Source organism: Brienomyrus brachyistius, chromosome 5, assembly GCF_023856365.1.
Source record: "Brienomyrus brachyistius isolate T26 chromosome 5, BBRACH_0.4, whole genome shotgun sequence".
Classification (NCBI taxonomy): domain Eukaryota; kingdom Metazoa; phylum Chordata; class Actinopteri; order Osteoglossiformes; family Mormyridae; genus Brienomyrus; species Brienomyrus brachyistius.
The window spans coordinates 4,808,561-4,836,120 of NC_064537.1; the positions used below are offsets into that span (position 1 = coordinate 4,808,561).

At 50.3% G+C, this 27,560-nt stretch overlaps 2 protein-coding genes across 2 annotated transcripts in view; one reads left to right on the forward strand and one right to left on the reverse strand.

The window, feature by feature from the left end:
• Positions 1-214: 214 nt before the first annotated feature.
• Positions 215-2,670, reverse strand: LOC125742891 (transcription factor Sox-8-like). Its single transcript, XM_049015315.1, is given in 4 exon segments — positions 215-1,066; positions 1,068-1,090; positions 1,200-1,435; positions 2,024-2,670. Coding segments are annotated over 4 exon segments (1,392 nt in total). The 5' UTR covers positions 2,443-2,670; the 3' UTR covers positions 215-352.
• A 1,794-nt stretch (positions 2,671-4,464) lies between these two features.
• lmf1 (lipase maturation factor 1) overlaps positions 4,465-27,560 on the forward strand; it is a 30,845-nt gene continuing 7,749 nt past the window's right edge. The window contains exons 1-5 of the mRNA XM_049014920.1: positions 4,465-4,719; positions 5,487-5,796; positions 7,562-7,572; positions 15,889-16,037; positions 24,281-24,346. Coding sequence (XP_048870877.1) covers positions 4,500-4,719; positions 5,487-5,796; positions 7,562-7,572; positions 15,889-16,037; positions 24,281-24,346 — 756 coding nt within the window. The 5' untranslated portion in view covers positions 4,465-4,499. The remainder of the gene's footprint in view (positions 4,720-5,486; positions 5,797-7,561; positions 7,573-15,888; positions 16,038-24,280; positions 24,347-27,560) is intronic.

Consider the following 27,560-nt stretch of genomic DNA (forward strand, 5'->3'; position numbering starts at 1 on the left):
CATGTTCTGCATTGTCAAATCAAAAGGTGCCCCCCGGAGGACCCTCGGATGTGGGTTTGTACATGTATGCATATGAAACGCAGAGTGTCCTCGCAGAGGAGTTAAGCATTCAGTCCTGGTGAATTCAAAGCTTCGTTTTTAAAACGGAAAATTCCATTAAATAAGTAGGAAAATGCATCAAACGGGCGTTTTCTTCAAGGGACAACCGGATTCTCACAGGCCCATAAAAATCAGCAGGCACTTAAATATGTTCTGTTGAATAAAATGATCGTCCTCGGTTAGTGCAGAAGTCCCGGTGGATGAGCGGACGTGACCCCCCCCCTCCTCCCGAAATCTGCCCTCGGCTGACGGATCACGGCCTCGTAAGGGTGGTGTACACCGGCTGCTCCCAGTTGGTTGTCGGACTGTGAGAAGGAGGGATTGACAGGCTGTTTAGGATGGGGGTCGCATAGGGCCGGCGAGAGGAATGGAAGTACGGATATTGGTAAATACTGGAGGGGTACCCGGAGTACGGGCTGTAATAACCGGGGCTCTGGAGGTCCGTGTAGTCACACGGGGAACTGGAGTAGGAAGCGGCCGCAGATGATGATGATGACGATGATGATACCGGACCGCTGTAGGAGCCGTAGTCGGGGTGGGACGGCGAGCCGTGGGTACGGTCGTTGTAGTGACTGGGACTCAGCTGCTCCGTTTTGATGTGCGGTCGTTGCTGCGCCGAATCGCCGTCGCTGGAGGGTGCGGTGCCCTTTTGGCTCCACGCCGAGCCGCTGGGCTGACCGTATGACGCGCCGTAGGAGCCGCCCCCTGATGGACTTTGCCCATGAACCTGGTCGGGGGGCGGGGCACCCGAGGGGGCCGGGGGCGCGTGACCGTTGACGGGTAGGTACTGGTCGAACTCGTGGACGTCGAAGGTTTCGATGTTGCTGATGACCTCGGTGCTGAGCTCCGAGATGTCCACGTTGCTGAAGTCGATGTTTTGTCGGCCGCCGTCCAGAAGGCGCCGGCCCTCGGCTTTGAGGTCATGCTTCGCCGCGTACTGCAAATCTGTTTTAGGGGTGGTGGGGGGGGGTCGGTGGACCATGAGCTTGACCTTTGTGATGAAAAGAAATATCTCAATACTTAAACGAGCCCGGTGTATTAATCGTGGACTTACGATGGTGCATTCATATGATATTTTACCAGCAGAGTACGCCTCTCACCTGCATGATCCTGGTCTCCCAGGCCCGCCAAGCCGCCCATTCCGGGCTCAGCTTTGTAAATCTGACCCACCGGGTGATGGTTGAGCTCAGCACCGGAGTCCGAATCGCTCTGGCCCGGCTTTACGCTTTTCCGCCGGCGCGGCTGGTACTTGTAGTCCGGGTGATCCTTCTTATGCTGGACCCTCAGCCTTTCAGCCTCATCCACAAAGGGTCTTTTCTCACTCTCCGACAGCAAGCTGCGCGGGGTTATTAAAACAGAATTTTCATTAACATCATCGCCACAATCGGATTTTTAAATCAACAAAGCGAGGCAGCCCAACGGGAAAACGGGGATAACATTTATCCATCTGTGATGAAGATGAGTTTTAACGCCTTAGGGAATATGTGAGGAATCTGCGCGATGAATTGCCGAATTCGAATCGCATAAACTGCTTAAGTATGAACATAAATCTATTTTATTAGCGGTGTCCTCCATGTTATGAATACAGGGTTATGGACATGGTAAGGTATTTTAACAATGAATAGGCAATTGCCAGCCAATAAATGCGAAGGGGGCACTATGAAAGCGCATGTCAACCAGGACACATTTGTAAAGAGATTATTATGAACAAACAACATACTGAAAATTAGTGTTAATGGTGAAGTGACAAGCTTCCAAAGTAGGCTGTTTAAAAGTCAAAACACTCTTGGGAAATAAGGTTCCGTTACTTCAACATCTCCAGAGTTATACAGTTCTACTTATAATGATCAATGAAGTCTGTAGAAATCTTTTTATATGCGTCGTTTTCAGATATGAAGTACTGATGCCGGTCCAACGGACTTACCGCCATAGTCTGCCCAAAGTTTTGCTCAGTTCTGCGTTATGGAGATGGGGGTATTGATCCGCTAATTTCCTCCGCGCAGCCTGTGCCCACACCATGAAGGCGTTCATCGGTCTCTTTACGTGCGGTTTGTTCTTCAGCGATCCGTTGCCCCTTGCTGGCATCTGGACTAGCGACCAGTCGTATCCCTTGAGGACCTGCGACACGGCATCTCGGATGCAGGCTGGAAAGCGGTCATCTTCCTCGCCTTCCATCTTCTTGCCCAAGCCGGACACCAGTTGAGTGCCGTGCCCGTCGGATCCGGCTGGGGACAGGGGGGAATCTGAATCGGAGTCACCTTGAGACATGGAGCTTGTGGTCCCGGCAGGGCTGCATGGATGGTCAGCAAGAGATTTGTCGTTCTCCTCCGTCATTTGTAACATCGATGAAAGCTTCAAAACAATGAATATACTCAATGGACTGCGAGTGTGGGACTAAATCTAATGCACTGCAAATAGAACCAAATGCGTTTTAGACACAGGAAATCATATTAAATCGAAATGCCGTTCACGATTGCTGCTGTCGTACAATCCAGTTAAATCGTATTTTTCTTTTTTCGCCTGTTTCTGGTCGAGCAGGCGCCACTTGACGCTTCGGTCCCGCACTGGGTTTCAGTGGATTTGCTGTGAGGGAACTTTGGTTGGAGTTCCATCCCTCTGCTCCACCTTCTTGCCTATGATTGGTCACATCGCATTACAGCTTCCGTTTCTGATTGGCCCATTTAGTAGCCTAAATGTCCCAAGGTGACAAAGAATTAGGTGTCATGTAGTGATGCACATACCGCTGGTATTTATCGGATGCAATGAAATACATCTGGGTTATTTTGGAAACCTCTGCTATACGTTTCAGGTTTCGTGTTGAATTATGGTTTCCACATTAAATCAACTTCAAACCAACACATTGTATTTCATTTTATGTTTAGAGAACCCCATTGTAACAATTTCCGACGAACAGAGACAATGCAAGGCGCTTTAAATCACTTTTGACCTTATACCGTGTCCTTATGTAGGTATAGATATATGGACTATAGGCTGCAGCCAACAAAAAGTCCACGGATTCAGGGTCTCTCCTCTCAACCAAGAAAACTGTACGCCTGCAGTACAGGCTGCACCATACAACAAGTGTTGCTGATTCTTAAAACAAGCGGTAATGCTTGAGAGTCTGCCGTAAGCATGCGGACATATTTATATAATTTGTAAATTAAATGCATCACGCTGAAGATAGGAATAGCGACTGTAGTGCTTTATAATCTAAAACTAGCTTTATTTTGCTGGAACGAAATGTTAAATAAATGCTTTACATGACGCATTAAACTGTTTTTCATTATATCATTTGTTTACAGCTGGGGGAAGGTAGAGCAAACCGAAGAATATAAAATTAATGTATGTTTATTAGATATGTATACAGATATAAAAGTTTAAATGGTATTTTCAGTATAATGGCCGCCTTCTTAGTTGTTGACACTTTCAGAAACTAACTGTAGGTATATCTTACCCGAACTGCAGTGAGCTGGCTGGTACTTTGCTATTCAAATAGCTTTAATATTAAACATATGCAAAATGTTTGCAACCGTCCTAATCCGTGTCACGTCATTGTGCGTTTAAATTTCTGAACTGAAGTTTAGGCTTGCGGTCAATACGAACTGCATGACAATGAATGTGTTGAATGAATGTGTTTAAATAGATATTTCTGACAATTTTATATAGTTTACGAAATGAGTAGTTGATTAAATATTGTACAATTAATAACGTGAATCCATTCAAAACGATCTGATGATGAAAAGCGGATTCTTTTGATAGCACATCGTTTCTAAATGGGGGTACGACGATTCTAACAGCACCCGAAAGACAGCGGCCCTAAAAGTATTTGAAACATAATTAGATTGATCTGGGTTGGGTTGCCCAATATGATATGCTTTCATGGGGCCGGAAATCTCTAACGGGACCCCTGCCTTAACTATTCCCTAAAACATTTGACGTGATCTCATGTGTAAGACAAGGTTTACTTGGATCTCATAACAAATGGGTAACACTGCAATTGTAAAACAGTACAAACTGAAATTGCCGGACATCACCTCTAGAATCCCATGTCGTGCTGATACTGAATCACTAAGTTCCCCTTCGTTACCAGAAGTTCGGCAAAGTTAGGAGGTGAGTTTGCAATGTTTACTACAATTTGCAGGATATTCTCTGTAAATCAATATAATTTGAGTATTATTTGAGTAGCCCATACAATTCAAGCACACAGTGAATTTTAGTAAATATAGTGAATATTGCAACTTTAAGCATACATTCATATATTTTACTGCATTTCTTATTCATGCTGAGTGGGACTGGGGGCGCAGGGCTCCGAGAGGTGACGCTCTTTAGGCAGCTAATGACAAGGCGCCCTGTGCATAGAAACGCCCCCTCCCCAAACCGCGCATGTGCGCCAAGGAAACATGGCAGCTTCCACGGAGGCGCTGAGCAGCGCAGGTAGTGCGCTTAGGAAAAGACGGACTGTTTCGCCGAATGAGTCTGGACAGCTAACAGAGAAGCGGAATAATGGAGATGGCAATGAAGAACCTGCAGAGTGTGATAAAACAAGTGATGTCACTTTGCAGACCGGGACGTTTTGGCTGACGCGAATTGTGATTCTTCGGTCCGTGGCGTTTATTTACTGTGAGTGTGATGCATTACCTTTAACCCACTATGCAACAACTGAAGTACTTGTATAATTACCCTTCTCGCGCGTTACTAAATGCCAGAGATATACAATAATACATAAAAAAACCAAAATGTCATTATTCGTTAATGATGCTTATTGGACACTATCCAGTGCTGTTGAATATAAATGCAAGCTTATCTTTTTGGTAGCTAAACTTTGTCCGTCACTTATTCTTTTGACTACTTGTGCCCTTACCAAAATAGGTTTATTTATATAACAGCATTCTCGGCCCATGTGACCGTTTGTACAGCTTCCGAAACAGACCCTTCATCTCCGTAATGTGAGGTTGACCCGTTTTACTTCCATAAAATTATTATAGCTCTCTGCAGACTGAGAAATAACTAAGATATTCACTATATAGTTGGGCGAGAATAGCCTTTAAATTGTGGGTGATTTGCCCTTTTCTGGCCGCCTCTCAGACTTGTTCCATCCCCCTCTCTGAATGTCAGCCTCCACTTGCCGTTGCATATTTGTTTACGATCGTAAATATAAATTCCCGGCGCGCTACCATTTCTCTGTGTGAAAGATGCTGTCATTAGAGTCTGACCCTGTGCTCTGACCTGTATACAGATGTCTATGTCTCAGGGGATATGTGGCAATTAAAGCATTCCTATCTAAATAGTAAATAAATATTGTTATTATCATCATTTAGCCCTAAGATTGTGATGTCGTCGGCCTCCCATCCGACTGACTGACATTCCTATGTGTCCCTGTGTCACAGTCGTGGCGTTTTACGTGGCTTACAGCCAGAACAAGCAGCTCATCGGTGACCGGGGCTTGATGCCGTGCCGGGAGTACCTAAGGAGCGTGAAGCGTTATGTCGGCGGCAAGATCGGGGCAGCCGCCCTGGCCTACGCCCCCACCATCCTCTGGTTCCTGGACTGGGCTGACATGGACGCCAACCTGGACGGCATCGCCCTGGCTGGCCTGGCACTGTCGGGCTTTGTGCTGCTGACGGGCCGGGCCAACATGGTGCTCATGGTACTGCTTTGGGCGCTGTACCACTCGCTGGTCAGCGTGGGCCAGCTCTGGTGAGTGCTGACTGCCGAAGCACGTCGCGTGAAAATACGGGTTTGCGATGTGACTCTCAAGTGAGTCCAGAGTGACTCCGATGTGACTCCAGCTTGACTTTAGAGTGAGTCCAGACTGAGCCATTTCATAAACAGAAAAATACCTGGTAACACTTTACTTGTGGGGGCACAAACAATGTAGTAGTACACTCTTACTTAATGTATTATTTAACCAGAAACCAGAACGTTTTAGTTACGTCCTGATCCCATGTTTGTTCATAATGCTTAGTAACTTGTGCCCCTTAAAGTAAAGTGTTACCAAACTCTGCCTCACAAATGATGGTGGCGCACTGAGCTCTCGAGAGCCGATGCTGTACTGGGAATAAGAAACGCTGCATATTTAACATTATTCTGCTTTTATTAATAATCTCTAATTCAGCCTAAGCAATGGTTAAACAAATCAGTCCTATTAAATCATGAGAATGTGCTCAATTCCATTTAATGTGACCTGTAAATTTACATCACACCCGATACAACTAGACATTCTCCATGAAGGTGATTCAGAGTAGTTTCCCTTTTACATGGAGTCGCGGGCTAATCTCGCAACTTCCACTGGCACCTCACTGGTCCTCTGAAACCTCAACTGTCAGGCACTGGTCTGGCGCAGCGGGCTGAGTGCTGTGAAAATACTAAATGAGGACTTGACTTGGTCCAGCTCTTCATGTCATTCGTGGTCAGAGACGGAGCTGCAGTTGCATGCAGTCATGAAGGATCTTGAGAGTGTGGAGTAGATTTGGTGAGATATCACAGAGCAGAGCAGAGCACTTTCGGAGACTTGATCGGTAATACTAGCTGGCAGTATCCTACAGTTTGAAGAAACCTTTTGAATGTGTCCAGTGAAATCCCCCATGGCCCAGATTTACAGTGCTCCCATTCATCATCTTTTGTTTTTTTTATATTTATGTAAAAGATTATTCTTTTGTAGAGAAATATCCTCCGAATACTGCTTTTAAAGAAAATTTGGGTTTTGATTTTTAAGCCATTTACGGAAATATAAATGGAAATTAGGTCCTGTTTTTGATTACCGGCGTGGACTTTGATGTCATGTTGATGGCTGATTGAAAAGCGGCCCTGAAAGGGGTGGGGGGGGGGGGGGGGCTGTCCTGTGCATGCTCTGTGATCAGTCCCTTGACTTCGTGGCTCATGTCACGTGTGAGGAATGGTTACCTGGGCTCTTGGCCTTCTGTGTGGGGTGGTCTTCAGGAGTGTGTGTGTGTGGGGGGGGTCCTTAGTCATCCTATCTTTGTGTAATGAATTGGGGGTTGGGTGGGTGATGCTGTATGACGACTGGATTTGGCTCTTGTGGAGGTGAAGGGTTGTGGGTTTGAGTCCCCAAAGGGGCCCTGGTGCATTTGAATGAATTTAAACCCACAGTTGTGTCTGTCTTATAAAAAGCTACATAATGTTTTTTTCTGCTTAATGAGTGCTGGGGCAAATGCCCAGAGCCTTAATTACCCAAAGTACTATTTCTATAATGGTGTAGTAATGAAGAAGCTCCTCCCCCCCCAATTAACACATGATGTAGAAGCCCGGGTCTGCGCCTGTTTGGTGTGTGGGTCACCATGACGACCGGCAGGGCAGCTTCCACACGGGACTGTGGTCTGGCCTGCTGCTCGCAGGGGAGGAGCTTAACGCTCAGCTTTAGAGAGCAGATAGGATGACGTGCTTTTTTTGTATCAGTGCTTTTTCACTCACTCATCTTTTTCTCCCTTCTTTTGTCTTACAGGTATTCATTTGGTAAGTGAACTTTTAAAAATTGTACTATTATTATTATATTTGTACATTTACTCATGCATACAGTTGCAGTTTTAGTATCTGTCTTCACTGTGAATCCAGAGCACTGCACATACAGCACATGTACTCACACAGACACTCACACACACACACACAGACACACACACACACACACACACACACACAGACACACACAGACACACACACACGCACACACAGACACACACACACACACACACACACAGACACACACACACACACGCACACACAGACACACACACACACAGACACTCACACACACACAGACACACACACACACACGCACACGCACACACACACACACACGCACACGCACACACACACACACACACACACACACACACACGCACACACACACACACAGACACTCACACACACAGACACACAGACACACACACACACACACACACACACACACACACACACACAGACACACACACACACACACAGACACACACACACACACACACACACACACACACACGCACACACAGACACACACACACACACACACACACCGATGGGTGATCAGAGTTGCCTGGAAGCCATAACCAAGATCCCAAACATTTTAATGCATCCCCCCCCCGGACTTTGTCCCTTTCCATGGTGAGTGTGTGTTCGGGATGCAGTCGTGGCTTGCCGCCTATTTCCGCCCCCCCCCCCGTTTTCACATGGGCTGAACGTGCCGCATCCGCTATGCGGGGGCCGCTGGGTTGGGCCCCAACTGCCACGGGACTCTAACGGGGAGGGCGTCGCCCCTGCGGCAGCTGCTGCACATTAGGTCGTCCTGCTGACCTTTGACCCCACACCCCAGAAAATACATTTAGCAAAAACAACTTAATGAGAGCTTTACTGGTCCACTTAGAGGCTTTATTACGAGATATTAGCTCGGTGGTGGTGGTGGAGGTGGGGGGGGTGGGGGGGGAGGGGGTGGTTTTGCCCTGAAGGAAACAATTATAGTAAACCGTGGAGTTTGTGGACTGGGGGGGGCCAAGCTGTTTATGCATCATATTTATTTCACTTCTTTAACCCGCTAACGTTGAAGTAATTCCAGGCGGCGCTCGCTTCCTGTTTGGCGGGCCTCCTCAGCCTTACGTGGCGTGGAGCGGCTCGCCGTGCAGCTGGGGCTCCCCGTGTTCGGGGGAGGTGGGGGGGCGACACACCGGAAAGGTCGCCGCCGGGCCGCCTGACGTGTCCGCATGCTGCTCCGCTGACGGACATCCCGAGTGTTTCCTGGGAGACGAAGCCCATCGCCTGATTGTTTCTCCTTCTGGCCAGTGGCAGAGACCCCCCCCTGACAGGGTTACAGATCAGACACGGGCCGTTAAAACCCGCACTGAGTGGGCTCACCATGTCACTGTCACCGTTGATCGTTTTGCTGTTGGATACTTTTATCAGTACTCATCCTTACGGGGAGGGGGGGGTAACTGTGTTTTGCGGGGCTTTGAAGCCCCTACCCCTAGTGTTGACACATGCCTTCTGCCCCTGTGAACTTTCGACCTACTGGGTGCAAGTATCTCACCTTCACCACCACGCCACCTGCAGTTCATTATGGGACAGTGGTGGCCTCTTTTTAGTGTGTGTGTGTGTGTGTGTGTGTGTGTGTGTGTGTTGTCTGTTCTGTTCCTGTCATGTCTTGCATCATGGGAATTGGCAGTAAGGATCTCTCCCCCCTCCACGGGGATATGTTTTTCATCTTTTCCCTCCCCACCCCCGCATATGTTCCGGATGATTCTTGCGGTGCATTTGACCTTCCCAACTGTCTGCCACTTTTTGATCTTGGCGTCTTCTCATAAATCATGCTTCTCATTTGCCTCTGAATTAGACGGTGTGGGACACCATGGGACTGGTGGTGGGGAGTGGGGGGTCCTTTACTGGAATCGGGGACTTTTCCCGTGGTGATGAGTCTGTAGACGTGCTCTGTCCCTGGCCCCTGGGGATCTTTGTGTATCACTGTACCGTGTGCACTTGTGGTCAGTCTTTGGTGCTGTTTAGAGTTGAATGCACCACCCCATACCACTTCGCATTGGTCTCGTTCGTCCTGACACAAATGGACCCCGTGTGGATGCTTTGGTATCACCTCAAGCCACAGCTGTGGTGGATTTTACCCATAATTCCACCACCTCTCCCTTCACACCAATCATCTCGGTGTGTCATCAGCAGGAACCGTGCATACAGTCTCTGTGAGTGAAAACCGCATTAAACGAGTGGGGGGGGGTCTTCACTAACCCTCCGGAGAAGCATGGGAGAGTGTAGCATGCCCTGTGAACCCATCAAATAAACCCTCCAAACCAGCATGCAATGTATCCTCTATGGCTGTTGGGACGCAATATGGAAGCTTCTAGATTTTTGTTCTCTGAAAGCAGTTGGGGGAGTTTGGTTTCGCGTAATTTAACTGAGTTTATGTTGCGTATAACACCCGTTCCCAGATGGTCACCTCTGAGGGTGCAACTGCGGACAAAAGAGCTGAATCATATCAGCCTTCGCCCCCGTTACGGTACGGCCGTCTTTAGCCCTCCCTGTCGTTCCCGTTACGGTACGGCCGTCTTTAGCCCTCTCTGTCGTTCCCGTTACGGTACGGCCGTCTTTAGCCCTCCCTGTCGTTCCCGTTACGGTACGGCCGTCTTTAGCCCTCCCTGTCGTTCCCGTTACGGTACGGCCATCTTTAGCCCTCTCTGTCGTTCCCGTTACCGTACGGCCATCTTTAGCCCTCCCTGTCGTTCCCGTTACCGTACGGCCGTCTTTAGCCCTCTCTGTCGCCCCCGTTACGGTACGGCCGTCTTTAGCCCTCTCTGTCGTTCCCGTTACGGTACGGCCATCTTTAGCCCTCTCTGTCGCCCCCGTTACGGTACGGCCGTCTTTAGCCCTCTCTGTCGTTCCCGTTACGGTACGGCCGTCTTTAGCCCTCTCTGTCGTTCCCGTTACCGTACGGCCATCTTTAGCCCTCCCTGTCGTTCCCGTTACCGTACGGCCGTCTTTAGCCCTCTCTGTCGCCCCCGTTACGGTACGGCCGTCTTTAGCCCTCCCTGTCGTTCCCGTTACCGTACGGCCATCTTTAGCCCTCTCTGTCGTTCCCGTTACGGTACGGCCGTCTTTAGCCCTCTCTGTCGCCCCCGTTACGGTACGGCCGTCTTTAGCCCTCTCTGTCGCCCCCGTTACGGTACGGCCATCTTTAGCCCTCCCTGTCGCCCCCGTTACGGTACGGCCGTCTTTAGCCCTCTCTGTCGCCCCTGTTGCGGTACGGCCGTCTTTAGCCCTCCCTGTCGTTCCCGTTACGGTACGGCCGTCTTTAGCCCTCTCTGTCGTTCCCGTTACGGTACGGCCGTCTTTAGCCCTCTCTGTCGTTCCCGTTACGGTACGGCCGTCTTTAGCCCTCTCTGTCGCCCCCGTTACGGTACGGCCGTCTTTAGCCCTCCCTGTCGTTCCCGTTACGGTACGGCCGTCTTTAGCCCTCTCTGTCGTTCCCGTTACGGTACGGCCGTCTTTAGCCCTCTCTGTCGTTCCCGTTACCGTACGGCCGTCTTTAGCCCTCCCTGTCGCCCCCGTTACGGTACGGCCGTCTTTAGCCCTCCCTGTCGTTCCCGTTACGGTACGGCCGTCTTTAGCCCTCCCTGTCGTTCCCGTTACGGTACGGCCGTCTTTAGCCCTCCCTGTCGTTCCCGTTACCGTACGGCCGTCTTTAGCCCTCCCTGTCGCCCCCGTTACCGTACGGCCGTCTTTAGCCCTCCCTGTCGTTCCCGTTACGGTACGGCCGTCTTTAGCCCTCCCTGTCGCCCCCGTTACCGTACGGCCGTCTTTAGCCCTCCCTGTTGTTCCCGTTACGGTACGGCCGTCTTTAGCCCTCCCTGTCGTTCCTGTTACGGTACGGCCGTCTTTAGCCCTCCCTGTCGTTCCCGTTACGGTACGGCCATCTTTAGCCCTCCCTGTCGCCCCCGTTACGGTGCGGCCGTCTTTAGCCCTCCCTGTCGCTCCCGTATCAGTACGGCCATTTTTTGCCCTCTCTGTTGCTCCTGTTACGGCCGTCTTTAGCCCTCCCTGTCGTTCCCGTATCAGTACGACTGTCTTTAGCCTTCACCATCATTCTCGTTATGGTACGGCTATCTGTAGCCCTCGCTGTCACCCCTGTTACAGTAAGGCCATCTATAACCCTTGCAGTCGCTCCTGTTCCGGTATGTTATGGTCTGTTTTGTGTTGCCTGGTATCCACTCTGTTAGCGTAGCTGACTCATTATGTCACACCTCTGCTGTGTGAGCCCCCCCCCCCACTCTGGTGACCTGACCTCCGCTCCTGCTGCAGATGGTCTCCCCTTCATACTTTTTGGATTGGTGGGCAGGAAGCTGTGTCGGTGGGAGTCGCGGTGGGTCACGGGGGTAACTTCCTGTTTCCTTTTACGGCCTCAGTGTCAGTATGGGAGGGGGTACAGAGGAGGTGGGCCCTCCTGTGAGGGTTAGCATATTAGCATTTTCCTGGACATGTTTTTGTGAAGCCTGGCGCCGGTTCTTTTGTGAGGAGATGAAACCGCTTCTGATGGCGAGAGATGAAACCGCTTCCTGACTTGTGCGCCCTCCAGGGGAGCGAGGCTGTGCTCGTCTGCTCTTGCTTCATCTGTGACCACAAGTCCCTTGGGGGCCGTCCGAGTTGAGACTCAAGAGGTCCCCAGAGTCCCTACCGTGGTTTAGCCGTCCGCGGGGTGCCTGAAGCGGAGTTTCCCTGGCCCATCGTGAGAAAGCACCGTGAGCTCTTCTGAGAGCATTTGAAGAGCGTTCCGGAACACAGCGTCCCTCCCTCGGGAGCGCTCCCCCCCCACCTCCCCCCAAAACATGGAGCTCTGAGATCTTTCCCCATTCTTTTTGTTTTCCTGGTGACAGCTCTGAAACCGAGAGGGAACGTTTTTAATCAACGAAACCCAAAACTGGACTGGAGGGGGGAGAGCTTGGAGGTGAGCGAGCAGGTTTAAGGAGTGCTTGAAATTGAATTGGCTCTGGTTCATGTCGAAGGATGGGGGTTCCAGCTTTTGTCCCCTTAAGAAAAGCATAAGATGAAGATAAAAGAATAAACTGATATTTGAAGTTTGACTTTGAATATTAGCTTAAGCTCCTGGTGATATTGCCGTGTGTGCTCCCATCAGTAAGTTAATTATGAGGTGTATAGACAGTGCACCACTTCTGCACCTTTCTGCAGTTCTTGCTCCAGAGGTTGCAGGTGCCATCTGATTGGCTGCCGGGCTGGGTCCCAGGGGGTGCCGCTGGGCAGGGTGCGTGACCCCCAATTGCAGCTACTAAACATTGGAGAAAGTGCTCCAAATGGTCAGTTTGGAGGCCCTAGACTCTATCTATCCACCTTTTCTATGTCTCACCCCCCCCCCCCCCGACTTCCCTCAATTCTCTCTCCTGTCGCACTCCCCCATATAATTTCTTCCCCCCCAGCTCCGTGTCGCTCCCTCTCCTCCTGTGCCACACTTGTGTGTGCCCGGCTGAACTGCACCATAAAGAGGGGCTTTGTGGTGGGGAACAGCTGCCGATTCCACCCCCCCCACCAGACCCAGCTGAAGAGATGGGACAGCAGGTGGATCAACAACGCGGCCCTTCAGCACGTTCCAGAAGGCCCCACACGGTCCCACGCGCGCCGGTGCATGCGGATGCGGATGCCACCTCTGACCTGGCCAAGACGCACGTGTTGACGCCAGCTTGTGTGTGGATCCGGACCCACCGGTTGGAGTTCGATGGCATTTCTTCAGTTGTAAAGAGCGGTGGGATTGCTGTGTTCCTGAAGGGAGCTTTAAGTGAACATAAGGATGATGATGTTGATGGTGCCAGCAGTGGCTCATTGGATTATGTGTTATCAGAAGGTCGCTGGTTCAAATCCCAGAGTCAGCAGCATGATTTTCCTGTACTCGTGTGACCGGGACAACTGGCACTGAAGGCAAATAATAATAATGATTATTCACCTTTAAGCTCTTGTTTTGGCCGGGGTCATATGAATAATAACATACATGGTATTAATAATATGTAATAGCAGCACTGCAGGAATTAGAGTTTTATCCAAAATTGCTGACACACTGTTGTTGGTGGATTTCCTCATCACCTTTCCTTTAATTGTGCGATGCTGTGTTACATGGCTTCTGACCCCCACTTAACCCCCTTGGGTCTGGCCGGCTTTGTAAGGGGGCTAAAGGTGTGTAAATGTCAAGTTTCTTGTCTCCGGGCCCGATCGTGTGTGAGGCTGGCTTTCCCCCAGTGCGTTTTGGCCGACCCAAGATCACACGTTGCTGGCGGCTTTGTGGGAGCAGAAAGGTGGTGCTGCCGTGTTCCCCAGTCATTACCGCTGCCGCGTTGGAGGGAGCAAGACGCTGGTGGGGGTGGCGGGGGCATGTCCGTACACCCCCCAACACCCAGTGTGCTCAAAGGCCCTAGTGTTTCACCCCCCTCCCCCATAGAATCAGCACAAAGAGCAAGAACCCAAACATCTCACAGGGGTTTTATTATCAATCATCAGATGTTTACAGACCTGGCACCGCTGTACTTTACAGAACCCACCTCCTCAGCCACCAGGCCCCCTGCTGGTAGGGATTCTTAAGGCAGGTGCATGAATGAGCTGTGAAGCTCAGGACACACTAACCTGCAAGCTCTCACTGTCACGGCCCTCGTGTTGCCTTCAGGAGTTGCCTGGGTCCCTTTTGGTCTCAAAGCGAATTACCCTCTTCTGTTACTCAAATAGCTGTGGCTAAGTGGGTCTGCCTGGTTTGCAGCAGCGAGTAGGGCATGCCACTGGGGCATTAGTGTCCTGGCTGGGTGCAGCACTGCATTTACAGCACTCACGGACCGGCACAGCTGGATGCCGAATTATGTAGCAGTGCTGGGGGGGGCGGGGAGGCATTGTCTGCCAGCACAGAGCACTGGAGTTTCCATATGAAAAACACGTAATTATGTGTGCCTGAGAGCTTTAGGGGCCTGGGGGAGGCATGGCTTACTCTGTAGGGGGGTGGGTGGGGGGCATAGCTTGCCCTACAGGGAATGGGGTGGAGGAGGTCTGTGTCAGAAGATGGTTCAGTCCTCTTAAACATCCAAACCTCTCCTGTATTCACCGCGGGCTGTTTGACTGGCGGAGAGTGTCCTGTATGTGATACTGTAAGGTGCCCACTGTCAGTCCTGATCCCACGGCGACCTAAGACCGTTGCTGAGGACAGGAGCTCAAACCTGCGCAACTGCATGTGGTTAGAAGCGGTTTAGGATTTGACATGTCTGTCTGTGTGTGTGCGTGTCTGATCATGTAATTATCACATTATTACAAAAGTAACCACCTGTTACTTTTACATTTTTCTACGGTCTCTACAGGAGAAAACTCAATGGTAACACTTATCATAAGGCATTATGATGCCTTTTTTAAAATAGTTATAGCCGTATTTATAATACTTCATGAATGCATTATAATGCCTTATACAGGTATCTATAATGCATTATAATGACTGCTTTAAGTAAAGTGTTACCAACTCAATTTTATAAAAATTCGTGACTGCAATAAAACTCACCAATGTCAAAAGCCTTGTATGTTTTTTGGTTACTTATGGTTAAGGTTAGGTTTGGGTGGGGGTTAAGGTCGTCATAGTTAGGATTAGGGTTAGGTCCTTAGAAATGAATGGAGAGTCCCCACAAAGATATGACAGCTGGCCCCACACAAACCAGGATGGCAGCGTTACAGACAGTCTGGATCGGGGTGGAAATCATTTGGTTATTGAAACTGCCAGCCCCCCCCCCCCCCCCCCCCCCACAGGCCGCTATGACCTCACCTCAGACACCAGCATGCAAAGCACCATGCAAATCCCAGATTTGCATCAAGTCCGTTTCGGCTGCCAATGTTCATGGGCGTGTACATATTCATACGTGTGTGTGATGCAAGACTGTGTACCCAGGGCCTCTCCAGGGTGCTGTGCCATATGTATGTGTGTGTGTCTGTGTCTGTGTGCGTGTCCGTGTGTTTTTGCTTGTCACTGAACCCGAAATCGAGCTCCTTTACTGATTCTTTGAGCTCTTGGCCTCTGTGTTAGTTTTAAGCCCCTTTTTACTAGATTACTAAGTTACCAGGTTACCATCTAAATTGGCGGCTCTCAGCTGTAGTTCAGGCCTGTGTGGGTTATGTTTACAGGATTAACTGTTTGGGGCTTAGAAATGATGTCCTCCATTTCCACAACAGCTGATGGAGGTTGAGGCCTCACTGTCGCCCCCTGCAGACCGTCTTAACCCCATCTCCCTGTGCCATCCTGTCCTGTCCTGTCCTGCCCAGGTTGGGAGAGCCAGCTGTTGGAGACGGGCTTTCTGGCTATCTTCCTGTGTCCTGTGTGGAGCCTGCAGCAAGTGCCCCCCCGCTGCCCGCCCTCCCGCCTCTGCATCTGGACCTTCCGCTGGCTCATCGTGCGCATCATGCTGGGGGCTGTACGTGAGCCGCGCCACACCTCCGGGCCTCCAGGGGGCAGTGCAGTGCCCCATGTCTGTGTGTATTAGTGTGTGTGCCTTTCCAGAGCTACGTTTACGCCGTGGATATAAAACTTGTCAGACTTTTTTTTATGGCTCCTACGGCAGCAGGGCTACCCAGACCCCCGTTAGCCGAAAGTAAGGCTCCCCGCCATGGCGATCACCAGAGTGTGTCTGCAGTTAGGCTGCTGTGGACCCCGGGGCACGCGCTGGGTGTATGTGGTGAGGAAGGGAGCAGGCGGTGCCAAGGAACGCAGTCAAATTAAGAGCGTACGTCTGTCTGAAAAAGGGGGAGGAAGGGGGTTGCATCAGACTGTGTCCCTGGACCTGAGATAATTATGGCTTTTTATATATAAAAAAGGTGTGAATGAACAGGCCTTAAATAGCGAGAGATTCCTTTTCACCGGCATCGCGCCGCCATTGTGATAATCCTGCTCCACATCACTTTTCTCTCTCGCCGTGGTGGTGTGAAGTGTTTGTGGGCAGTCGGCCAGTGGGTCTTATTGGGGGAGGGGCGTTTGTTGCGGCCTCACGCTCTGATGAAGCCCCTACAGTAACTTTAGTGAACTTTTCAACCCCCCAGATGAGTGGGGCAGTAAGCAATAAGCCTCCCCCGTCAGGCACCAGTGGGGGTTGCCATTATGGTTTCCCCTGCATGTGGGGCGGATGACGTCACCTGCCCCCCCCCCCCCCATGAGATGGGACAGCTCACTCCCTCGTTTCTGGGGCGACCCGTTATGCAGCTGCGTCTATGGGTCTGTGCTGTAGGTTTTGTTTATTTGCTGCGAGCTGACCGCCCCCCCAACTGGAGATCACATCCGTGAAGGGGGGGCGGGGTGGGCAGTAGTGATGTAAGCTTCTCGAAGTGATCGAGACACCAGGGGTTATCTTGCGATGATCGTCCCCAGAGAAATAAAATAAAGTAAAATAAATCAGTGAAATCGGTGAAACCACCCCCATCCGCACACCCCCCGCCCCCCCCCCCCCCTCCCCCGCCGGTGACCCGTAGTTCCCTCTGCCTCGTCACTCTTGGTCATGGCTCAGAGGGGAGGCTCCAGTGTAATGATGTCAGGAGCCTCCAGGGGGCGCTGCATGTGTGGGTGGGGTGTGTTCAGGAAGGGCGCAGCATTGTGAGAGCCTGCGACCACACAACGAGAGCTGCTGGGCTGTTCCTGTACCACCGCCCTGCTTTTTTGTTGGGGGGCCTAACTAACAGCGTTAATCCACAGTCCCTCTGGCTTTATCCCACTTTTTATCCCAAAAAGAAAACAGAGCCCCCCCCCAACACCTATTCAGTGTTTTGTGACAGAGTTCTGAGGTGGGGGGGGTTCTCAAACCGCTTCCAAATGGCCGGACATCAGGCCTGGTCTCTCGCTGCCGCCTCTGTTTCCGTTTGTACCATTGTTAACCCCCCCACCCCGCTAGTGAGATGTATGGGGTGTTGAAAATGTGAGACCTCACACATTGTGTCTGACTCCTTCCCGTCTTATGACTGATGCACGTTGCCCTTCTTAGTGGTGATTTGGGTAACCGTGTCCGGCACGTTGACCTTCTTAGTGGTGATTTGGGTAACCGTGTCCGGCACGTTGACCTTCTTAGTGGTGATTTGGGTAACCGTGTCCGGCACGTTGACCTTCTTAGTGGTGATTTGGGTAACCGTGTCCGGCACGTTGACCTTCTTAGTGGTGATTTGGGTAACCGTGTCTGGCACGTTGACCTTCTTAGTGGTGATTTTGGTAACCGTGTCCGGCACGTTGACCTTCTTAGTGGTGATTTGGGTAACCGTGTCCGGCACGTTGACCTTCTTAGTGGTGATTTGGGTAACCGTGTCCGGCACGTTGACCTTCTTAGTGGTGACTTGGGTAACCGTGTCCGGCACGTTGACCTTCTTAGTGGTGATTTGGGTAACTGTGTCCGGCACGTTGACCTTCTTAGTGGTGATTTGGGTAACCGTGTCCGGCACGTTGACCTTCTTAGTGGTGATTTGGGTAACCGTGTCCGGCACGTTGACCTTCTTAGTGGTGATTTGGGTAACCGTGTCCGGCACGTTGACCTTCTTAGTGGTGATTTGGGTAACCGTGTCCGGCACGTTGACCTTCTTAGTGGTGATTTGGGTAACTGTGTCCGGCACGTTGACCTTCTTAGTGGTGATTTGGGTAACTGTGTCCGGCACGTTGACCTTCTTAGTGGTGATTGGGGTAACTGTGTCCGGCATGTTGCTGTGAATCTCATTCCCTGTTTCTACCGGGGGCGTGTCCCCGAGATGTGGCCAGGACTCCCTGTCCTCTCGGACACGAGTCACAGCCCCGCAGATGCCATGTGACACCAAAGGCGGTTTGGTGCCGCTGAGTCAGTGCGCTGACGGGCACGGTGACGAGTCGAGGCTCACCTCGCTGGTGTCACTGCTCGCTAGTTTGGGCAAATCACATTAAGACTGCGATTAAAACGGGTTTATTTTTCATAAGTAATAAAAGCAGCGGCGGATTGAATTAGGCTGCTCGCTGGTTATTAGTTGTTAATTATAATAGTTAATTATAATTATATGACATCCCCTCCCAGCAAGTTGTGCTGTGTGATGCAGCCTTGAGGGGGACCCTGGAGCCTTGGGTGCCAGCACCGAGCACCACAAGAGTAATAAATATAATGAAGGAATGATCTTCATCTCTGGCTAACACGTGCAAGAAGTAAGCCTAGCTTTTGGCATTATTATGACTGAATTAATTGGCTGATGATGTCATAGAGGGTAACCGTGACAACTCTCCATGGCCATGGTGCGGTCTGTGGTGTGAGCGGTGGGCAGGGCACGAGTGAGGAACATAGCCTGGCCTTGCTAACGATTTCCTGAGGGCCCCCTGGCCGGTGGGCTAATGGTCCCGGAGCTGGACTGCAAACGGGCTTTATTGTCCAGCCATCGTGCGCACCCCCCTCCCCCACCCACACCCCCCTCCCCCACCCACACCCCCCTCCCCCACCCCGCCCCCCTCAGTGGTGTAAATCATTCAGGAAGATCAGGGGTTTCCTCTTTCGGTGGGGGGTGGGGGTTAGTAACTGCAGTGTGGCAATCGAATGATTGCAGGTTCGAATCCCCTGAGCGAGGTACCGCCCCCAAGCGTTGCCCCCCGGGCGCTGAATTAGCTGCCCCCTGCTATGTCACATTGTCACATATGGGTTAAAGGCAGAGGACACATTTCATTGTTGTGTGCTGTGGTGTGTCAACAATGACAATCACTAAATTCTAAATAGTAAGTAAGTAGTAAGTGTAATATGCACATAGTAAGCGTGCATTAAGTACATAATAAGCGTGTAGTGAGCACATAGTGAGTGTGTAGTAAGTGTGTTGTGCGGCCCACCTGCTCTGCTGGTCCCCACTGCTGGTTTGTCCAGAGTTGGCATCCCGACAGCCATGAATCACCAGCATGATATTAATGTAACCCCCCCCCCCATCTCCTGCTGGGAATCAGTGTGACTTGTACTGGTATAAGGAAACTGGTCTACTCGGTACATATGGAACAATTTATAAAGGGAGAGAGAGAGAGAGTGTGTGTCTGTGTGTCTATGTGTGTGTATGTGTGCGTCTATGTGTGTCTATGTATGTGTGTGCGTCTACATGTGTCTGTGTGTGTGTATGTGTGCGTCTGTGTGCTTCTATATGTGTGTGTGCGTCTATGTGTGTCTGTGTGTTTGTGTATGTGTGTGTGTGTCTGTGTGTGTGTGTTCGTGTATGTGTGTATGTGTATATGCACAGCGGCTCCTCACTGACTTACTCTAGGATGCCTGCCCTTTTACTCCACTTGCTCCCAAACAGGACACTTCCTGTGCAGGATGTGATTCAGGTCTCCCGGTACTTTCTCAGGGTAAAGGTCAGGCAGCTCCCCCACAGCTCCCCCCATTTGGCTGTCCACGCGCTGCGGCCTGGTGTAGTTGAGGAGGAGGAAGGCGAGGCTGCCTGTCAGCTGCCTAGCACGCTTTGGATGTAGTCTGACGCTGATGCGCCCCCTGCAGGGTACAGAATAGCGATACGTCATCTGGCCCGTTTGGCAGGCCTTCACGCCTTGGGCCCCTCCTGTAGGGCGCCTCCTGTCGGGCCTTCTGGAGTGCCCTAGCGGGCTTCACTGAGTCCTGTCCCCACTACCTTCTATTGGGCCCTATGTTTTGCCCGCTTGGGGGTCGTCTTGTCAGCGAGCCACACTCTTCTGTTCCCAGGCCTTACATTGAACTTGGCTCAGCTTTCAAGAGACTTTCTGAAACTTCCAAAAGAAAATGAGAATCTGCTTTGAAATGCCTGCCGCCTCTGTACGGCGGCGGGCTATTACCCCTGACAAGCAGCGCTCAACTCTGTTGTTTCAGCAGGCTCCTGACCTTGAAGGCCGGTATGGTGTTGGTTCGAATCCCGCAAAACTGTGACTGAAATTCAATAAAAACAAAAGGTCCCAGTGTTGGTGATGTCGTGCTTGTTGCTTTGGAAAAAACGCATTTCAGTCAATAAGAATGATCAGATATGGGGCTGGAGGGGCAGGTGGTTCCTGGGGCAAGTGGGGAAATGAAGTTTTTCATTTTTGAAGGACGAAAATCGACATTCCAGGCCTCGTCATTCGATTATCCCTAATGTGCTAAATGCAGGAATGTCCTCCCATCTGCCGCCTTTGTTTTTCCCGTCAGCAGAATCCACCCCCCACCCCCCCCCCCACCATTTACGCGCATCTCTGTGCATAATTGCGCTAATTTGCTTCAATCGCATTTGCTGCGGAATGATCTGAATAACAGGGGCTCTGTATGCGCTGTTGCCAGGGGACAGAGGGGGAGGGGGTGCCAGTCCAGTGCCCTGAACCCCAACCCCTGAACCTTGACCCCGTCCTCCCACTCTCACCCCCCACACGCATTCCCTAGTCCCCCTTCCCACTACAGCTCTGCCTTGTTTTCTGGAACTCTCTCTCTTCTGGACACAGCTAGAACTTTCCCTTGACTTTCTGCTGTACCTGGAAGTGACAGGACGGTATGCCTGTCCCCAGTTTCCCCCCCATCCCGACTCTTGCCTGGTCGCTCCTTGGCTTGTCGATTAAAGGCCTTCAGCAGACAATAAATGGGGGAGATCATGAGATCACAGAATTTCGCCAGAAGCGCTGAGCGTTTCCGAAAGAAGCAGGAGCAGTGACCCCATACAGGACAACTGCGTTTGGTTTCCATTTTCCTCCGTGTCTCAGTGTATGACTGAATCTGTTTGTCGGCCAAGTTCTGTGAGTGCCGATCTCTCCTATGTGGATATTCAGGGTCCTGCATCAAGATTCTGACTGCTGGGTTTGCTTTCACTGCCATTATTATAAACCTGGTTCAGTGGGTTAGGATGCTGTACATCCGAACAGAAGGTTGCCGGTTGAAATCCCACAGTGATTTCAGCACTGGGACCCTCAGCAAAGCCCTTAGCCCCTTAACACTTGGGATGTATTCGCCACCCATCTATATGTCACTAACCAGCCTCACTCACGTGTGACCCGTCTCTGTGAAATCCTGTGAAATCCTGTGAAATCCTGTGTTTCTCGCAGTGACTTTTAAACTTCAGGGCTTCGGTGTTAATTTTGCATTTTTAATAATTAGCCCCAGGTTTTTTTTCTCATTTGCAAATTTTTTTCATTTGCAAATTTTCACGTTCACAGAGATCTTCCACCCCTGTCCTTCAATGTCAAGGGGAAACTATATTTTACAGGATTTTTCTTTCTAACTGCAAACACCTAGATTTAATGTATGGGGCATTATCTAAGATACAAACCCATGACCTATCAGTAAAAGCGCCAGTTTTGTAAGTCCCGCACCACGCGGCAATACCTTTCCACAAAGACCATATTATTTGGAGAATGAGGTCGTCGTCTTAAATGAAATTATTGAGAAACAGTGTGTATCCTTGGTCACCCGTAATTCCAGTTATTTTGTTATTTAGGCCTCTCTCGCTGTGCCTTGGCACCTGGGAATTCTCCGCCGAAGTGGTGAGCAGCCATTGGCCTTGTGCACTTGTTGCTCTTAAAGTTGTACAGTGGCCGTTCCAAGGAGGGCATTTCATAATAGTTCCAGTGCCATGCAGAGAAGTGTAAAGGAGTTTTCAGACCGAACGGCGCATTGTTTTCTATGGATTCTGCAGCGTGAGAACGGTTTTGCTCTGCCAAGCAAAGCAGAGTGCAAAGGCGGCACTGTGCAGCACAGAAGTGGTCCCACGCACCTGCTAAGGAGCTTATGTGCACCTCAACTTTGACCACTGTGCACTGCGGTGCATTGTTGCGCAACCAATACAAACAAGTCACTGAACATCAGAATGGAGGAGAAACTTATATTGTTCGTGTCGAGTTCCCAGAGCTATATGACACAAGCTTACCATCTTTTAACATGAGATTCATATTCAGTCTGAAAACCCCTTAAGACTCCCTGGACTGTATGAAGATGGAATGGGTTGTGACCCCAGAATATACTGGCACAAGGTTCCTGGTCTGGAGGAGCGCTGAACATGTCGTCACACAGAAGATCGCAATGGAAACCCAGAAGTTTGAGGAATACTTCAGTACCGCTTAGTATGGGTTAGCAATTGAGAAGTGTCCCAGCTGATCAAGGTTGGGTGGAGATTTCTGGGGGAGAAGCTGCCCTAGGTGAGGTTATGATGCTTTTTCCCAATTCCTTGCTCAGTCAGCCACTCTGGAGCATTTGGAGATCAAGGGTCTTGCTCAAAGGTCCACTGGTGAAATCACTCTGCTGAGTCTGCGATTTGAACCAGCAACCGTACTTGTGTTCCCGCGTACCCGTTTTACATTATCTTCCATTGCCGAAGACCAGTTCAGTTCCAATACTCAAGAACAGAAGTACAGAGGAAGGTAAAAATCCCCAGACGTTCTTGCCTCAAGTATCAAGGATCCATCGGTTGCATGCACGTCCACAAGTATCGTATGCGCGTTCATAATATTAAGAAACGCTCCTTGTTTGTGTCTGAGACTGTGGAATGTCACGTGGACTCAGTTAAGAGGACACGTCCCCCTCTGTGTTCTACACAATGCCGAAGTTTGGATGGGCTAACAGGCCCCTTCCCCTAGATACACGTGACTTCCCCCCCCACCCAGGTATTTGTTGCAAGTAAGATATTGCAAGTTTGCTCGGGTCAGGCACTGACTGGCACTCTGTTTCTCAGGCATGGAAGTCTTTACCAGCCGCTGAAAATGTAATACAGCTGTCAGTAGTGTCTCGGGAGATGCCTCTTGCTGTAAGAGTTAAGGTTGTTTTGCTTGGCAGCCGATTTGGAGGAAGAGGGGAACAGAATGGTACTGGGACGGAATGGTACTGGGGTAAATCCAGTTCTTAATCCAGGGTGCTTAACCTGATCGAGTTAATTGTATCTGCAAAGCTTTGAAATAGAGAGATGCTGCATGTCTGTCACCGGGAGGGTGTGGGTCCAGTGCTAATGGTGATCGTGCCTTTGGAATCCTTTAGGGTCAGTTAGTGAGAGCGGAGATTGATCCTAGCAGAGGAATTCAGTAGTCAGCATTATAAAAAGAGCTCCTAGATTAAGAGCACCCCTCCCCCAAAACAAACAAACAAGCAAATAAATAACAGACAAAAGTGCATGCATAAACATAAAAACAAGCAAATAAACACAGACAAAAATGTATGCATAAACAAACAAGCAAGCAAATAACACAGACAAAAGTGCTTGGATAAACATACAAACAAGCAAATAACAAACACAAAAAGTATGCATAAACAGACAAACAAGCAAGCAAATAACAGACAAAAGTGCATGCATAAACATACAAACAAGCAAACAAACACAGACAAAAATGTATGCATAAACAGACAAACAAGCAAGCAAATAACACAGACAAAAGTACATGCATAAACATACAAACAAGCAAATAAATAACAAACAGACAAAAATGTATGCATAACCAAACAAACAAGCAAGCACATAACAGGCAAATGGATAAAAAAGAACATGGGCTATCTGGCAGTGCAGGCCATCCAGGGTGTGACTTGCCTCAGGACCTGTGCTTATGGGATTGTCACCCTGAGCTGGATTAGCGATTATTGAGATGGCTGGGCGGTTGTCCTTGTTCTTGAGGTTTTAAGGTCTGAGCTGAAAGTCGAGGTCATAGCTGGTGGGGAGAATGTGTTTGACCACTGAGGTGGCTTGTGGGTGCTTCCAGTTTGATGTACTTGTTTGTCTTATTCCACAGGGACTCATCAAGGTGAGGGGAGATCGGTGCTGGGTGGACCTGACCTGCATGGATTACCACTATGAGGTGAGAGGGCCTGTGTCTGGCCTTGAGTAGGGTTTGCTTCGCAGCTCAGAGCCTTAGTTTGGGTCAAAGCCCAACTGAACCACTGAACATATCAAAGGAGAAAATGGTGCATGATTAAAGTGAGACTCATAGTCTGACCTTGATTGATCCACTGCAAAGAGATGAAAGATCTGCCCAGTATCTCACTGATAGTGGTTCACGCCGCTTTGGTTTAGAAGCTGTAGTCTTTTAGGCTGCAGATACAGCTCCTTAACCACTTCGCCACTTGTTGGCATGTGAGCTCTAAGCGCTGGCCATTGGCTCTTCCGTTCGGAGTCCCCGGCAGAGTGTCCTCCCCCAGTGTCTCCCTCATGCCGAATGTGAGGAGAACGCGTTCTTATAAGCAGAATAGCTCCAGTCTCCAGCTTCTTCTGTGACCTATGGGTGGGGGCATTAATGATAATCCTTATGAGAAACACGCTGGAAGGAATGCCAGAAGGCAAAGACACACATACATACACATTCAGTCCCTTTATGGACACTCTTCAATAATTTCAGTGGGGAAATCCCTACCCCTTGGGGGCAGGGGTGGCCTAATGGTTAGCGGAGTACTTGACGTAATTGAAAGGTTGTTGGTTCAAATCCCCAACAGCCAAAGTATCACTCCCACTTTCTGTTCCCTAGGTGCTACATTATAGCTGTCCCTCCCTATGTCACATACAGTTGGGGGGGTTAAATGCCGGGGACACGTTTCATGTTGTGTTTCTCTTCACTACTCAGCACTAACTAACCCTAACTAACCTTAACCATAAATAACCAAACAAAATACAAGACTTTTGGCATTTTTAATTTTTTGGTTGCAGTCATAGATTTTTACAAAATTGAGTTTATCTTTGTGGGGACCAAAAAAAATGTCCCCACAAGGTAAAAATTTTTTTATGCCATTGTGGGGAAATCTGGTCCCCACAATATAATAATTTCACAATCACACACACACACACACACACACACACACACACACACACACACACACACACACACCTGTTCGGAAACATACTGGTGAATCCTGGGAAGTCAGTGGCTAAACTACATTGCTTAGACAGGATTTTGGGTGGAAAAGTCTACTCCTGTGTAATAAAAACTGCTTTAAATTTCATCCCGTATTAATATGTAAGTTTGACTGAAGTCTTTTTTGCCATATTCTCACTGGACTGCCTGACTTGGCTTCTAATTGCTCAGAGCTGCCTGGGAGTTGGAGTACAGAGAGTGGTGGTCTTACTCCTGCTCCTCCACCGGAGGGCCTTGCTGAGCTGCCCAGTCTGCTTCCCTGGGACGGGTACCTGCAGCTGGTTATAAAGCAATAAACAGCAGCCCAGGTCCCCAGACTCCGCTCCCGCCTGTCACGTTGTTCCTCCGCCCATCCAGTCGTGTGGTGGCGAGGGGAATCCGGACGAGGGTCCTGTGTTTTAATGGCTTTTTACATTTGTGGGTCTGAAGCTGAGTTCGAGCCCAGTTTAGAACAAGGACCCCAGCTAACAGAGGTAATAAAACCGTAAGTTTTTAAGAGGATTCATTACACGTGACGATCCGTCCAACTGCTGAGCGTAAAAACGGGGCCGGTAAATGGCTGCCATTACTCATAAAAAGCTCTAATTTCCCTCCCAAATCAGCCCCACCGCTGGAGGGATTGTTTTCATATATATTTTTGTAATATTAAAAATCCTGTACCCAATTTCAGTTGATCTCACTATTCCCAGGAAACACTTAAACTTTGTGTTTATCATATTTTAATAGGATTTAAAATGCCATGTTGCCGTTAAATCCCGGACGTTCTGGGCCTTTAACTTGAAGGTGAGAGGGCTTCCATGCTGGGATTTTTCCTCCTGTTATTCGGTTTCCCTGATTTTTTTCTTCCCACAATCGGACCTTGTGCTCTCGCACGCTGGCTGCAGGGGCTCGCCAGTTCTCCCGGCTGATTCAGCGCCTTGTGACATCTTTCTGCACACTTCCTGTCATAAAATGCACATGTCAGGCATGTTTCTTAGCCGTGCTAATGATGGGTTAGCTCCTTCACCGGGTTTGCTTTCCACTCCGCTGCGTAATGGTTGCCGTCTCCATCATCCTGGCCACCGCCCTTAGCCTCCCATAGGCAGCTTTTGGGCAGCTGCGTGAGGTCCGATCTCTGAGGGACAGGCTCCGCCCCCACACAAATGCTGATGGAGGTCGTGGGGAGGGGCGATTGTGCCCAGAAGGGCACCTGACGACGTTGCAGTCATCCCGGTTCGGTCGTGATGGGAGGTGGGCCCATCGCTGGACCCCGGACCACGGTGACTCCACCCCTTCTCGCATCTGCATCACACCAGGAGATAATGAGACCCGGTTTGGTCGCCCTGTCAGTCTGAGCGGCTCTCTGTGAGGCGGTGATGTCACATCGTGAGGTCGCCCAGTTCCTTTGGCGATGTCATGCCGCGAGGGGTAGCGATGTCGCGAGTGGTGAGGTTACACAACACACTTCTCGCATGAACACACTCCTTGCACCCGGACCCCTGGCGGGAAGGGGGGGGGGGGGGGGGGCTGACGTGGGCTGGGGCAGCTGCAGGAAGTCAGGCCGTGAGGGAAGCTGCTGGAACTTCAGGGGAGGCCTGCCAGCTGTTTGTCCGCTCTCAGCCGGAAGGGAGGGGTGGGGGGGTCGCTCCTGTCAGCACTGCCTGCCTCCCCGCTTCTCTCATCTGGTCCCCTTTATTCCTCTGCAGGAGCAACATTTCTGCCTGCCTGTCAGTGTGGCCATATCTGAGACAGCCATATGTAACCAAGACTTGGGTGGGGTTTGGGATGGAGCATTGGGTGGGGTAGAGGTTTGGGAATGCCTTGGGTGGGGCTTTGGGAATGCCTTAGGTGGAGCTTTGGGTGTGGCTTGGGTGGGGCTTTGGGAATGCCTTGGGTGGGGCTTTGGGAATGCCTTAGGTGGAGCTTTGGGTGTGGCTTGGGTGGGGCTTTGGCAGGGCTTGGGTGGAGCTTTGCGTGGGGCTTAGGTGGAGCTTGGGTGGAGCTTTGGGCAGTGCTGGTGGTGGGCACATGTACCAGGCCCTTGGCCTACATGCTCAGCATTGGATGGGAGGAGGTGGTGATAGTGTGAGATCGCCCACCTTTGGGTGATGACGGCTTGGCAACTAAAGCAGGCAGCGAGATTTTAGACTAATAGGTTTTGAAGTATAAAGTTTTGTAATTATGTTTC